We start from the raw sequence: 13497 nt of genomic DNA, 5'->3' as shown, positions 1-13497 counted from the left end.
TAGATATAATAAGCGAAAGATAAAAATACTTTAAATGAAACTATAAATGATCAAAAAACTTTTCCGCTCTTAAGACTACGTATTGAAATTTACGAAATTTTGCTTCAACCGCACCGTTTTTAAAAAAAAAACATGAAATAATCGATTATGGGGTTCATTTTTTCCGAGTCAATCGAGTGATGTACGATTATTTGTTTGAACTCGATTAATAAGAAAAAAAAATTCAGTAGAAAATTAAAAATTCACAGTTTCTCGGGGCTTCCAGAATCTTACAAAATTTCGTTAAAACAACATCAGAAATATTTGTAATTAGAGTTCCTGCCCGATTTTGCCAGAAGCAAGATGCATTGATATTTTAAACACAGTTACACAAAACTAGTTACGGCGATCTAACCGTGAGCCATTCAAATGGAGTTTTAATTTTCTAGAAAACATTATTATCATTCTTTCATTTATCATTCGCAATCTTTAATCCTTTCCAAGATATAAGAATTCGATTTGTCTGATCTGATTTACGGAAACTCTGACATAAAATACTACACAGGCAACTTGACATCGCCGAGTTTTAGTCGGTGGATAGCAGAGATATTTCCCACACCGGTGTCTTAACGGGTGGCTTTGCTAAGTCGAAGGGCGTTAACTGCTGGAATGTACGATATCCTTGTGGTTCAATATCCGGCCACAAGGTCAAATTATCGGTCGATAGAATTCTCTATCAATCATCATTTATCCACAGAAAAACCTGTCGGCATAATTTGCTATTAAGAATAAAGTCCACGCATTGGCTTATACCAGTTTAGTGACATAATGTGAACGTATCATTTCCAACTCTTATAGATCACTGTAGCCGAACATCCTTCCGTGCAATACCTGATTACTGGAAAAATCGTAGAATTGGATGGAATTAAATGGCAAATTACCGTCAGAATACCAAAATTGAATTCCAGCACCGTGGAAATGGACGAAGTTAATTTCATAATTTCCTACGGGAATGTGCAGCATTGCAATCGTCTCATGTTAGATACTAGGTACAAGTAAATATTTTATACCTTTAAGATTCTAATTGTCATTGAAATATTTTCTGTTAATTTTAACGCAAAATTACTGTAATTTCTCAATTGATTAAGGCACCAACATCATTTATTGTTGTACCAACATCAAATTTTCGCAATAGTTACAAGAATAGTTATATAGATCCTAGATTTCCTGGTTACAGTTACAAAACTCAAAGTTCTTGAGCGATTATGTTGGACGCGAGAAATCTAGCTGAATTTTTTAACTCCGAGCGCCGCTTGTAATTCGCTGGAATCCTATTGAAAACTGCAGTATAAAAATCCGGATTTCCTGTCGACTCGATGATAACAAATCCAGGTATATATAATACATATGAGAAAGTTGGCACAAGTATAACGGCGTGGATTAAATCAGCCCAACCGGCCAAAAATCGTGTACAATATCCGCCGTATAAGCCCGGTTATAAATATCTCAAGCGTGTTCAGGCAGCTCGCTCCACTTTTCAACTGTAAGTGGTATAGGAGTTCGAAAAGTTTTCTAACAACCGTGTGAAGAGTCTGCGCCTAACAACCCTGCAGCAGACGCGAAGGTTGTGTGTCAGAAACTAAAATTTCAATTATGAAAACGGAGGAAAAAAATCGGGTGAAAACTTTTGCCAATCTTTGCTACAAGTTTACACGCGAGATGGGTCGGAAAGGAGTAAAAATTCGGACTCATCTTTTTTTTCCCGACAGTAGCACTAATGCCCACTAAAACGTCGCACCTACAGACTTTTTGGAAAATTATTACTTTTACAATAATATATATACTGAAACAGTTTTTCCCGTTTTATTTCCATAAGAAACTTCGGTCGAAATGCGGACTATTTTAGGGTTGAGACAAAACTCTGAAAAAATTAGGCATGTGTTTTTAAATTATTTGCAGTTGATCTGGGAGTGGGAGGGCGTCAAAAATTCATCAATACTCTAATTAAGGACCACCCTAATGTCCCGTGCATCCTCGAATCAATGAACGTTCCAAGTCTGTGCAGAGAGAATGGGGGAGAGAGAGTGAGAGAGAGCTGTATGAGACAGCGGCTACAAGCGGTGGTAGAGTAACTACTCGCCGATCCTAAATCCTATCACATTTCCCGAAGTAAGGTAAACTGCATTCCTTCGCACACGTGAGCCACGGTGTGTAACGTTGCTCTAGGCGCGCGTTAAACGTATGTATGTACCTACGTGATAGCGAACCGTGGAACAGGGATAACGCAATTACCTACAAAGTTGTAATCCTTGCCCGGTATAAATTGGCCGGTGTTGTGCTAATCGGGAGCTTAAATAGTCCGTTTAAGAACGTCTTAATACCCGGTTAATCCCAGCCCTGGTTAGCCTTTACTTTTGTCGCCATTCGCGAGTTCCCCTTCCGCCCCTCGCTGCCTCAAAACCAAATCCCTCGTTGTGTGGATCGACCATTTGCACGTCATGGATTTCCCCGCGATTTATTCGCCTACGACTTTTGCCTGTCGAAGAATTGTTGCCAGTCAAGATTTCTATTTATTTATAGCTTTTGTTGAGAAGGAAATTGGGGAAGCTTTGGGATATGGCCAGCGCCCGATACCTGATGGTTTGAAGAAAAGAAAAGAAGAAATTAGGAAGCCGAATTTTTGCTCGCAGTAAATCGGCGAGACACTCAGAATTACCGACAAACTCGGAGTATCCACGAGGCTTCAGCGAGACTAAATACGACCGTGGACGGCAAGTACTTACTTTGAGTGACAGTTTTACAAATGGAAGGTATTAGTCGTAAAATTTCGTTCAGCAGCGATACATGCGAATTTTTCCCGAGACAAAAGGACTGCAGGTTGAAACGAATTCTGGGTGTACATTCTTTGTTTCTCCTACATTTTTCCGCTCGGCATATTTGCTCAGGTAAAAATTGTGAAGAAACAAAAAAGAATATCTGAAAAAGGGGGAAAAGAAGAGCAGAATTGCAGGCGTTTCAACTCTCTCCCTCTCTCTCTCTGTCTATCTTTTCTCTCCTTTCCCTCGAAAGGGCTAAACCGTAAAGAGAAATACTTTCCACCGTAAAAGCCCTATTTAAGCCCAGCCATTGAGGTCACGGTCCTTCGGCTCTTTCTCGGCTTTGTCGCCATTCAGTGGACGGCGCCTCCTCCGCACGTCTCCTCGCGAACGCGCGTGGCTCGCCTTTCAACGAGCTTGCGAGGACTTCCTCCGTATAGGTTGAGCTGCCGGTCTGATTTCGGGGTGCAGAGAAATCTGAATACAAATCCGGGAGAGCTCGAGTACCCGCGATGGCTGCAGGGAGGCGAAGGGAGGCGATGGGAGGCAAAGGGAGGACAGCCAAGCTCCAACCGTCCGCCGTTTCTCCTCCTCCACCTCCTCCCGATCCTCATCCTCCTCGTCTCTTTTCCATCCTGGAATAGACGCGCGGTTTTCGCGGTGTGTAAAACGTTCGTGTGCGACGAGCGGCAGCCGTCACCGGATTCCGTCCCTTAAGGCAGTGTGAGAACGTCACGTTTTTAGCAGCTGACAAAGCAGTACGCGCCTCACTCGACTTCGCTAACTGAACCGAAAGACGTAGGAATTTTGCCGACTCCTTCCACCCAGCCTAGATAACGAATTATACAGGCAAGAAAAACGACAGAAGCTACCCTTTCAGAAATTTTTTTCTCAACAATCTGCATAAATTCTCGCTTCTGGGCTTACCGACGCACTTTATTGCCAAACACCAATCGGACCCAAAATGCGGTAGGGAGTCAGCTACGTTATGTAGCTAAATAACAAAGAACTTTTCCCAACTTTCAAAGAACGACGTACCCGAAAGCAGGTATACAAGCCCGGTTCTGGATACAGATTCCGATACGGACATTTACCGACACTTAGCCAAGACGCAAACCTTTTTGTAGAATTCAAGCCAGCCAGAGTGGGGATATTCCCCACCGTCAAAGGTACCAGAAAAAGGTTCGTGTCTTGGCTAAATGTCGGTAAACGTCGGTATGCCAGTCTGTGTCCAGAACCGACCTTGTGTACCGACCTACTCTCGAAGAACTGTACAGCCGGAAGTATGACGTAAGCTGCTTGTGAATAAAACCCGGGCCGGCGAGCTTGCAGCGAGTGGCTCTAGCTCGCGCATGAGGGCTAAATTCGAGGCCATCATCTTCCACCCCGCATCCCTAGCTCCGGTACTCCGTAAACCCTCTAACCGCGACCTCGACTCGTCTCGGCTTTCTCCCACCTCCCCTTGATCCAGGACTGAAACGGGAGAGCCTGCCTAGACACTTGACGCCGAAAAGCCCCTCGTCTAACCGTCGTTCCCGAAACCAGTCCCCGTCCTAGGGCGCACTTTTCCTCCCCCGAGAATCGCTGATCCGGTGGGGTGAAACAGGATAATTTCGATGGGGGGATGAAACGCTCGCGAATTTCTTAGCGATCAAGACTCATTCCCGAAAGGGAAGTCTGATCTTGAGTGCCAATTGAGCAGCAGCTGGGGAACGTCCGGGAAGAACCGAGTTGGAGATCGAAACGGTAAAGCTATTCGCACTCACCGCTGCTACAATCAGTCGGACGCATAATTATATTCGTTTCGCTCGACTCGTCCTGATCCTGCAGCTATATATTCGCCATGCCGGCTTGATTTATCAAATTTCCTCCGATTTCCGTAACGTTTCTCTACTTCATTAATTTACCCCAATTTACCCTCTCTTCATTTCAATCGTCTTCACCACCGTCGCAAGACGCATAAATTTATTCCACGTCAAATTACTTTCGAATTTGCTTGTTCGTGAATATTACGACATCAGGAGAATTATAGAGAATCTTCTTCTGTTTTTCCCTTCAAATTTTTAGAGTAATGGAAAAAAATACGATTCTATAATACCGAGAAAAAATTGCCGCGATCTCTTACGAGCCTCGAAGTAATGTTATTATTATTGTTGTGGTTGTTGTTGTTGTTGTTATTATTATTATTATTATTATTACTACTATAATATCATTATTGCCATAAAAGTAATACGTTTCTCCTCACCCGCATACGTATAATCGATCGTGCAGAACATGTCATAATGTTTGAGTAATTTCCACTCTTCCCCCAAGGGGCGTAAAAAATAACCTGCGGCACGTCAAATGGCTCGTGCGTAATATATTTGTCCTCGTATCTATTATACGAACAGTGGGGCAAACAGACAGACACAACGGTGGATATACGGTGCATGGTGCAGGGTGTATAATAGATGTCGATGACGAGGGGTAAATCACTCGTGTGTATACGCACTTCGGAAATGTGTACCGGAACCCTCCGAACTATAATTTCTGGAGAGCCGGCTTGAGGCGGAAGGCACACATTTCTCCGTCTGCCGTCACGCCTGTGTGAACACAGTACGAGCATAAACACAGACCCATGTATGCACATACATACGTACACGTATATGTACGTATACGCGGAGAGTAACAAGTGTAACACAATATTTCATAGAGCTGTTTCCCGCAGCTAACGCAGCTGAAAGCAATCGATCGAAACTTCGTCAACCATGGTCGTCAAGCTTAACAACGCCGGGCAACAAACTCTCCGAAACAAATCCTTTGTCTCTATCCTAACTATTATCGAACAATCCTGCAGCAGGGCACTTTTGGTACAAAGTACGATCTATGTATAGGTATACCGTCTCGCCGTCGCTACGCTCTTGGAACTCGAGTTTAACTCGCGTTGGTACAAGACGTCGAAGATAATGCCGAGACTTGAATAAAGTCCTTTGAGTCTACTTCCAATCTTCAAGCTTATCGCAAATAATTCACTTTTAATGATCATTCGTATCGTTCGACTCGGTCGGTGTTGTAGTTTGTATAACTCGAATTGATGCGAGGTGATTTGGCGCTTTTCGAATCCCTAGAGGTACGAACGCGACGAGTAGACGGAAAGTTAACTTACTTTTTCGAATGGCTGCAGGACTCGGGGTGGCCAGGGTGAGTATGGCCAGCGCAAGAAGCCCCCAACCGCCAACGACGGCAGCAGCCATCGGGGTGTCCCGTCTCTGAACCCTCCTTCGTTCCCGATCGTCAATCTTCCTCGTCAGGCCTCATTTGCGGCGACCACCTGCACCGAGAAACCCCTTATTCAGTATCGTCCGACCTAGCGGCGTTACGTTACGGTACACATCTAACTTGATCCATGGTTGTAGAAACTGTTAAAAACACCTAAAGGGTTGAAAATTTCAGTTACGTCGTCACACCGTATCTCGGTGCACGTTGATAAAACAAATCTGCGAAAAAATATTTCATTTTAGCCGCGTGGGATGTTTTTGGTAAATATTTTGATTTCGAGCGCGCTGAATCCAAAAATTACTTCCGTGTACCTCCGTTACGTTACAGTATTCTTGCAAAATACAAGGTGTTTGGATAACAAAAAGAAGCATAACAATATGAAAAATTCATCATTTTGTACAATGAACTAAACAATACTTGGTACAAAAATTAAACGAAAGAATTCTTCGTGAAATGTACTTAACATTCCGTGTTCGTTCTCTTTGCCTGTTAAACCTTTTCTTCTACTCTTTTACACTTCTCCGAACACGCTTCCGCCTTCCAATTTCTGTTTCTCCGTTAGTATTTATTCTCGAGTCTCACTCTAATACATATTAAATGGAAGTAAGAAATCACTTTTCAGAATCAAGAAAAGGATACCAGATTTCGAGTTAAAAGGGATTTTCACTCTAAATGAAACTGCAATCACGAGTTCAAGAAAAAAAACCTGACGTGTGATCTGTAAGAAAAAGTATTAAAAAAACCTGTGCAATTTTTTGGCTGCTGACCTGTGTAACGAATGAATGAATGAATGAAAGCGCGCAGAGGCTGCAAGCTTTTACTCTATTGAACCTCACGAATGACTAAAGCACTCCCAGATACCGTGTCAATATCGATGATTCCGCCCTGCAAAGAGGCTTTTGATACCTGCAGGGTGATTCGCGCTCCGCGTATTCGTGTTCCGTTGGGTAATTGTTGGGAGACCGCGTTGAATTTATCCGGATCAAATTGCGGTAAAAGTACCTTTGCGGGAACCGAGGCGTAGAAGCCAAGTGACGACAAGTGGAGGGACCAAAGTGAGTTCCGGCGCAATTGAGTAGACGCGGGCAAACACTTTGAGAATTCAGAACAACCGGGTCGATATTGATTCATGCTGGTAACGGGGTTGAAACTCCCCGATACCCCCGATGCAACTCCTCTACGTGTCGGCGATGAACCGTTGCTATACTTCTGCTTCTACTTCTGCCTCCAGCACTTCGACTACCACTCTTCGCAATGTGAAATATTTATTGTCACCTCGCGATGTACAGTCACTCTGCGCGGTGTGGTTGTCAACTTTAAAAGTAAATTGAACGAAAAAAAGAGGACAAGTTATTGAAATTCTGATCCAAACGGATCCAGCTCTCTCGGAGGAGCAATTCCATTTTAGAAACGTTTCATATTGTGCGTCCGGAGATATTTCTTACAACTTCTTCTCGCGCATACCGACGTACGTAAGGATTCTCGCAAGTTCTATATTAAAAAAAATATCTCTCAAATTCGAGGAATTTTCTCACCGGTTTTCATGGTATACCTATACACGCGCGAGTTAAGCACGCAGCAAGTTTCCGGCGTGATTTTCTTTAAACTTTCGCAAAATTTCTGCACTGCGATGGCACTCGGTAACATCGCCGGGAATAATTTTATCGATTTACGATTTAACTCTATTTTCTATACGTCGCGACGTTAGACGTTTCTATAGAGCAGCTTCTTGCCCCGGCTGGCGCCATTTAGTCGCGTTCCCGCTCCGAGAGAAACCTTCGCCATTAATTGGCATCCCCATTAGTACAGAATGCAAAAAGTTACCGGAGAATTTAACGGGAAACTTTTTCACCTTGATTTTTTTGCCCCTTCTTTTCTATTATCATTTTTGTTTTCTTGTCTACATTTTTTTGCCCACTGACTAGTCGCAAAGGTCGGAAGGTTAGCAAAGTCGTTTGTTTTTTTGCTTCAACGACTGCAGATTAGAGGAGAATTGTTTTCATATTTTGCAAGGGGAATTGTATGTATCTGTATTGTTGGTAATTTTAGTCAAATCCTGAAATTTTTAGCTCGCCAGACGACGGGAAAAATTCGAGAGAAGAGTATATTATCATTATTATTATTATACATATAGGTAGGGTGGGTTGTGGGAATGGGAATGGGGATGGATACGCGGCTGCGGCAATTAACCTCACGATTTAATACGATAGGCTGTCGCGTGCCGCAAGTCCTTCTGATTTATATAATAAAACCCGGCATCAATTAAATCAGTCAAGAATGTAGTTAGCGCGCGATAGGAATTGAGATGAATTATTATATCGCGTCCGATATTACTTATGCATGGCAATTACAGGTCGCAGGAAACGATTAATTAACCAATTTACTCGAGCAAAAGTCAAAGTTTCAGCGCATGTTTTTTACTTATAATTTCTAACATTCCCTTCTCCTTGTACAATACGTATTCAAAATTTACAATCGTTGATAAACCGATGCTCAAAAGTATCAAAGTGTTTTTTTGTTTTTTTTTTTGCAAAATTCTGTTGGCTGATAAATTTAGCTACGATTATACAACGCGTTGAAATTGCGAACTAGCAAAATAATTGATTCGATAAATTTTTTAGGGAGAGGCCGACACTCCGCCGTGTAATTAAAACCAAGGTGTAAGCCAGAGGGTCGAAACTCGTAATGAAAAAGCTTTCACGAACAAGATAACGGGCGGAAAAATTCTTGACTTTATCCTCCGTGACCGTGTAAAATACAGAGAGAGTGGTGGATTTTTCGTATGGGGGGTTGGGACGGGGTTCCTTTCGGTTCGCCGTAACCATCCCCGCGGAACGGGCAACGAAAGACTCTCTCTCCCTCTCTCTCTCTCTGTAGCAAATGAAATAAGGTGGCTCGAAATTACATTGCTATTCTTTCCTCGTGATATTGTTGCCTTTATTTCAGCTCCGTCCGAAACAGCCGCGTCGAAATTTAAACCATGGAATCGTTGAAACGAAGCACGTACTCTGCGTACCCGCTTCGGTCGACATCCCCTAATTCGATAGAGCTGCAGATCCGCCCCCTAGATTCGTCATTTCGCATGCATAATTAGAAAAAAAAAAAACAATACGAAAAATCGTGAAAAGTAAAGAACAGTTATCGCGAGTATCGGAAACGGAAATTGTTCGTGTATTCGACAAAGGAATTCGTGATATGATATACCTAGACGCGTTTGTATGTTTTTCCCCTTTCCGTTTCCTTCCTCATTCTCTTCAATTTTATTACGTTCTTTCTCTTCACTTCGATTCCACACTCGACTTTTTTCAGCCATGCCTGGTGCACGTTTGTAGTTCTCGAACTGATTGTGAGCCCGGCTCGTAAACGTTTCTAACTTACGCTCTGCGGTACGCGAAACGGGGGGGGGGGGGGAGGAACGGGATGTATTATACGTATGCTAGAGGGTTGGTTATTCGGGTTGCGCTGTGGAAAAATAAATTTCAAGTAAAAGTTCGAGAGTGGAATACAGAGAGAGCGTACAAGCGGGCAGGCAGGCAGGCAGCTAGGATGAAGCCGACAGGGAGGCCCGTCGTTTCTTTCCAGTTAGGGAATAAAACTTTTCCCCAAGTATTGTGTCTCTGCAAGGACAGAGCCGGAGGAAGAAGAAAAAAATACGATGATGACAGCTAAATTGCAGATAGTGCCGGCAAGGGGGAACCCTGTACATGTTTATATTCACTGGGGCTCGTCTTTTGCAAGGTCCTTTTCAATTTAGGGGCTGTTTATTACTCCAGTCACGAACCGCGGCCTGTAGGGATGATTTTTTGCACTTGAACCGCCAAAAAGCGTAAGGACATACCCTCCTACCGAAACACGTATAGATTACACGTGTATACGTACGCATGTATAATATTATTATACGTTTCTCTACTTGTCTGAACTTCTAATTTAAATTTATGTATTCAACCCGTAGCCGGAATTTGCGGCTTTGAAACGGAATCTGCTAGCGTAAGAAAGATGAGAAATATAACAAGGAACAAAAATAGTATATCCATTTCTTCGGCTAACGGAATGCTTCAATATACATATACGAATCGAAAGTTTCGTTCTACGTAATTTTGTACTTTTACTCGTACAAGACGATTTAAATTGAATCGTCTCGGTTTGGATGCCATGTTTAGTCTACGGTAAATTGTTACATCTAAATGTGTATGAAGAATATTTGTTTAAAACTCTCCCCCCACCGGAAAATTTGTCTCAGCATAATTTAGGCTTTCGTTATTAAAGTAAGGATCAGAGACTGCAAAGATAATGGGATTCAACTTTTACATATTATACCTGTACAGAATTTTTTCTCTCAACTCAAGTTCGTTTTACAAAGGGAATTCAAAATTATTATGGAACAACTGCGATCACGATATAAAATGGTAACAGACGAAGAATATATATCTATATGAACAGTTTTTTTTATACCTATTCGTATAGTTGACACCATCGTTAGTAATGCATTAACATATTTTTCGACACGTACAAACCACAATACAATATTATTCCTAACTACTGACACTTGATGACACAAAAAAACAACAGGAAATTATAATAAAATATGAAACGAAAAAGAGTGTAAAAAATTGTGTATGTATGCACTTACCACGTGTAAATATACATATATGGGGCATTCCACGCCATTTTTGAATTTGCTCAAAAATTCGAATAGGATATTTCCAACTCCAAAACAGTATTCCGAAGTTTCTCACATTTTGTGAACTAAATTTGTTTCACTTATGATGTTTGATACTAACATGTCTTTGGCGATTGTTTAAGAATCTTGAAAAATTTTTTAATTTTTTGTATCAGAGATCTAAATTTCCGCCAGTCCAATCTCGGTCTAGGTTTAAAAATTTTTACGTCTGACACAAAATTTTCGATAATTTTTTCAGAGCTCTAAACAACAGCCAAAAACATGTTAGTTTGTAAACATCATGACTAAAACAAATTAATTACAGAAGATGTGTAAAACTTCGAGGTACCGTTTTGAAGTTGGGACAATAGCATCAAAATTTTTTAACAAAATCAAAAATGGTAAGGGTCGGACGTTGGTTGAGTTGGCGTGGAATGCCTCATACGCATGATTAAAGAAGCGGGGGAAAAAAAAATAAAAAATGAAGCGAGGGAAGCATCCGAATCAAGACAAAGTGAAATAGACAATGGAAGAAATACGAAATGGGGAGAATACGTCGCATCGAAAACCCGGTGAAACGTACACGGAATTTCAATTTCATTGTGCTAATGAAGATTGTCGTTCCGTCGCCCGCCAAACACACACACACACACACCCACGCACTTACACAGATGTATATACACCTCGCGAACGTAGAGACAGTGAAATAAACGGTGTACCACAAATACACGGCAAACGTAGGCACATGCACAAAAAATTTCCTTCGACGAATGTTAGAGTTGTCATAAAACGCTATACCCAGAACCGTTACCGGGTTTTATGAGAGATAGAAGAAAAAAAACCGTCTACATACGTAACGATATCCACACAAGCACACGCACAACCTGCCTATGACATATAAATATATTACATTAATCGACGAATGACGAATTGCACAGAAAATATAATGAACGGGACATGGCGTGTTCCGGAATGAATCACGTACAAGGTAATTGTTCAACAAAGAGAAAACACTGAAACACAGTTAGAGATAATTGTAAAAACTACGTAGAAATAGAAATATTGAAGAGGAAATAATCAAGGAACATTAAGCGTATATACAGCATAATAATAAAAATGAATTCAACTTCTTCCGTATATTTATCTACAGGCAAACGATCATCACCTGGTTCACCGCGAGGCGCACACTCTTCCCGAGGCACAATCCTTCACTGGGGACAACGAGGCAATAATATCCCCGGGTTATCACAGCGCAGATATACGCGTATATTGGTTATACTTCTCTACGTATGCGGGGGAATGAAACGGAACGTCGACGTTAGTCCCCTGCGTACGGAACGAGATACACTGACGGAGCGATAGAGCGAGAGAGAGAAAGAGAGAGAGAGAGAGAGAGTGATAACGATAGACAGAGGGGTCGAGGGATGAGGTGGACGGGCGAGAGGGTTGGGGGCGAGGGGGGGGAGAGAGACAGCGAGGAGAGAGAGAGAGAGCACTGAAAGCACTCGCAGAGGGGAGGGACGACCGGCAAGTCGTCGAGCTGACGATGAGCGAGAGCGGCCCGTCGACGGTCCTTGGCCAGCGGGGGTACGTGCGACAGTAAGCAGCGACGCCGAAAGCTCGAAAGCCCGAAAGCCCGAAAGCTCGGAAGCTCGGAGGCAGGTAGGCGCGCGTGGCGGCGGGTCGAGTCCGCGCAAGCTCCGTGCATCCCCTTCTATTCCCAGCAGCGAGCACAGTGTAAGCTCCTTATACTACGGGTGGCGAGGATCGCGGCGAGGGCTGTTTTATGCGGCCGGCGGAATCACCTGGACGTCTCACGTAGCGTTTTCACGTTCGAAAGTTTTACATTGCCCGCCGCCACTACCGGCAAGGATCTTTTATACCTCATCGTTGTCTCCGTTCGCGGATCGGGATCCGTGCAAGCTCCTAGAGCCACGGACCTAGTAACGGGCTGCAAGTATCAACCGTGGCGCAAGAAGTCACGGACGAGCTTTTTCAAGCGAAATTTCGGTTCCGAGCTTTTTTCTACAGCATTTCGGACGGTTTAATTGAAAATTGACTGCAAGCTGTCTGTAGCCGATGTGGTCGAGGAGACGCCCCCCACCAACCCTCCTGAAAATCGAAGAAAGGAAAGGATAAGGAGGGGACGGGGGTGGGGGGGGGGGGAGTTGGGGTCGGTAAAAGAAATTTAACAACCAATGTAGGAAAGGCTCGAGGGGATGAAGAGGGGCCGAAAGTTGGCCGGTACTTTGTTCACAATTACTGGATGTTCGACGAGGAATCGATGGGGTTGGAAACTTTTTATATTAAAAGGGTGAGGCGCGAAGGGTGAGGAAAGCTTCCGTTTCTTTGACGGATTCGTAAACTCGACCGTTGTTCGACGACCGGACGTTTGCTAGGCGGAAGGTGCTTTTTTCCGACCGCTCGCAAGCCTCAACCACGATATAATGCATTGCGTGTGTCGTGTGTTGTGTGTTCACCCATACGCGGAGCCCGATTCTTACATCGGGACCGAATCCTTCCACCATTCCAGGCAGTCCGTAAGCCGTATTATACGCTTCGTCTTATGTACGATTCCTTCCGCAACTCGTCGGGTCGTAGTCGTCGAGGCTTTTTTCCCTCCAAGCTTTTGGATTCCGGCGGCTGACTGGAGCCTCGACGTCTCTTTGTTGTTGCTTTTCCTTTGTAACCCTCGTTGCTACGAGCTGTCTCCGATTTTTTATGCCTCGCTAAACCTGCCATATTTCATAACTAGTTGCCGACTTCTTTATTCATATCTCATAC

At 43.2% G+C, this 13497-nt stretch overlaps 1 protein-coding gene across 2 annotated transcripts in view; it reads right to left on the bottom strand.

Annotated features, from left to right (window-relative positions):
• The window catches only part of LOC107216507 (cubilin), an 84275-nt gene that overhangs the window by 37500 nt on the left and 33278 nt on the right, over positions 1 to 13497 (bottom strand). The window contains exons 1-2 of one of the 2 annotated variants that reach the window (XM_015653716.2): positions 11879 to 12314; positions 5941 to 6105 (exon numbers count right to left, since the gene is read on the bottom strand). In XM_015653716.2, coding sequence (XP_015509202.1) covers positions 5941 to 6028 — 88 coding nt within the window. In that variant the 5' untranslated portion in view covers positions 6029 to 6105; positions 11879 to 12314. Of the gene's footprint in view, positions 1 to 5940; positions 6106 to 11878; positions 12315 to 13497 lie in introns of those variants that run through there. The other variant, XM_046731083.1, reaches the window with a different exon arrangement.

This window comes from Neodiprion lecontei, chromosome 2, assembly GCF_021901455.1.
Source record: "Neodiprion lecontei isolate iyNeoLeco1 chromosome 2, iyNeoLeco1.1, whole genome shotgun sequence".
NCBI lineage: Eukaryota > Metazoa > Arthropoda > Insecta > Hymenoptera > Diprionidae > Neodiprion > Neodiprion lecontei.
This window is presented reverse-complemented; position numbering and strand designations above follow the sequence as displayed.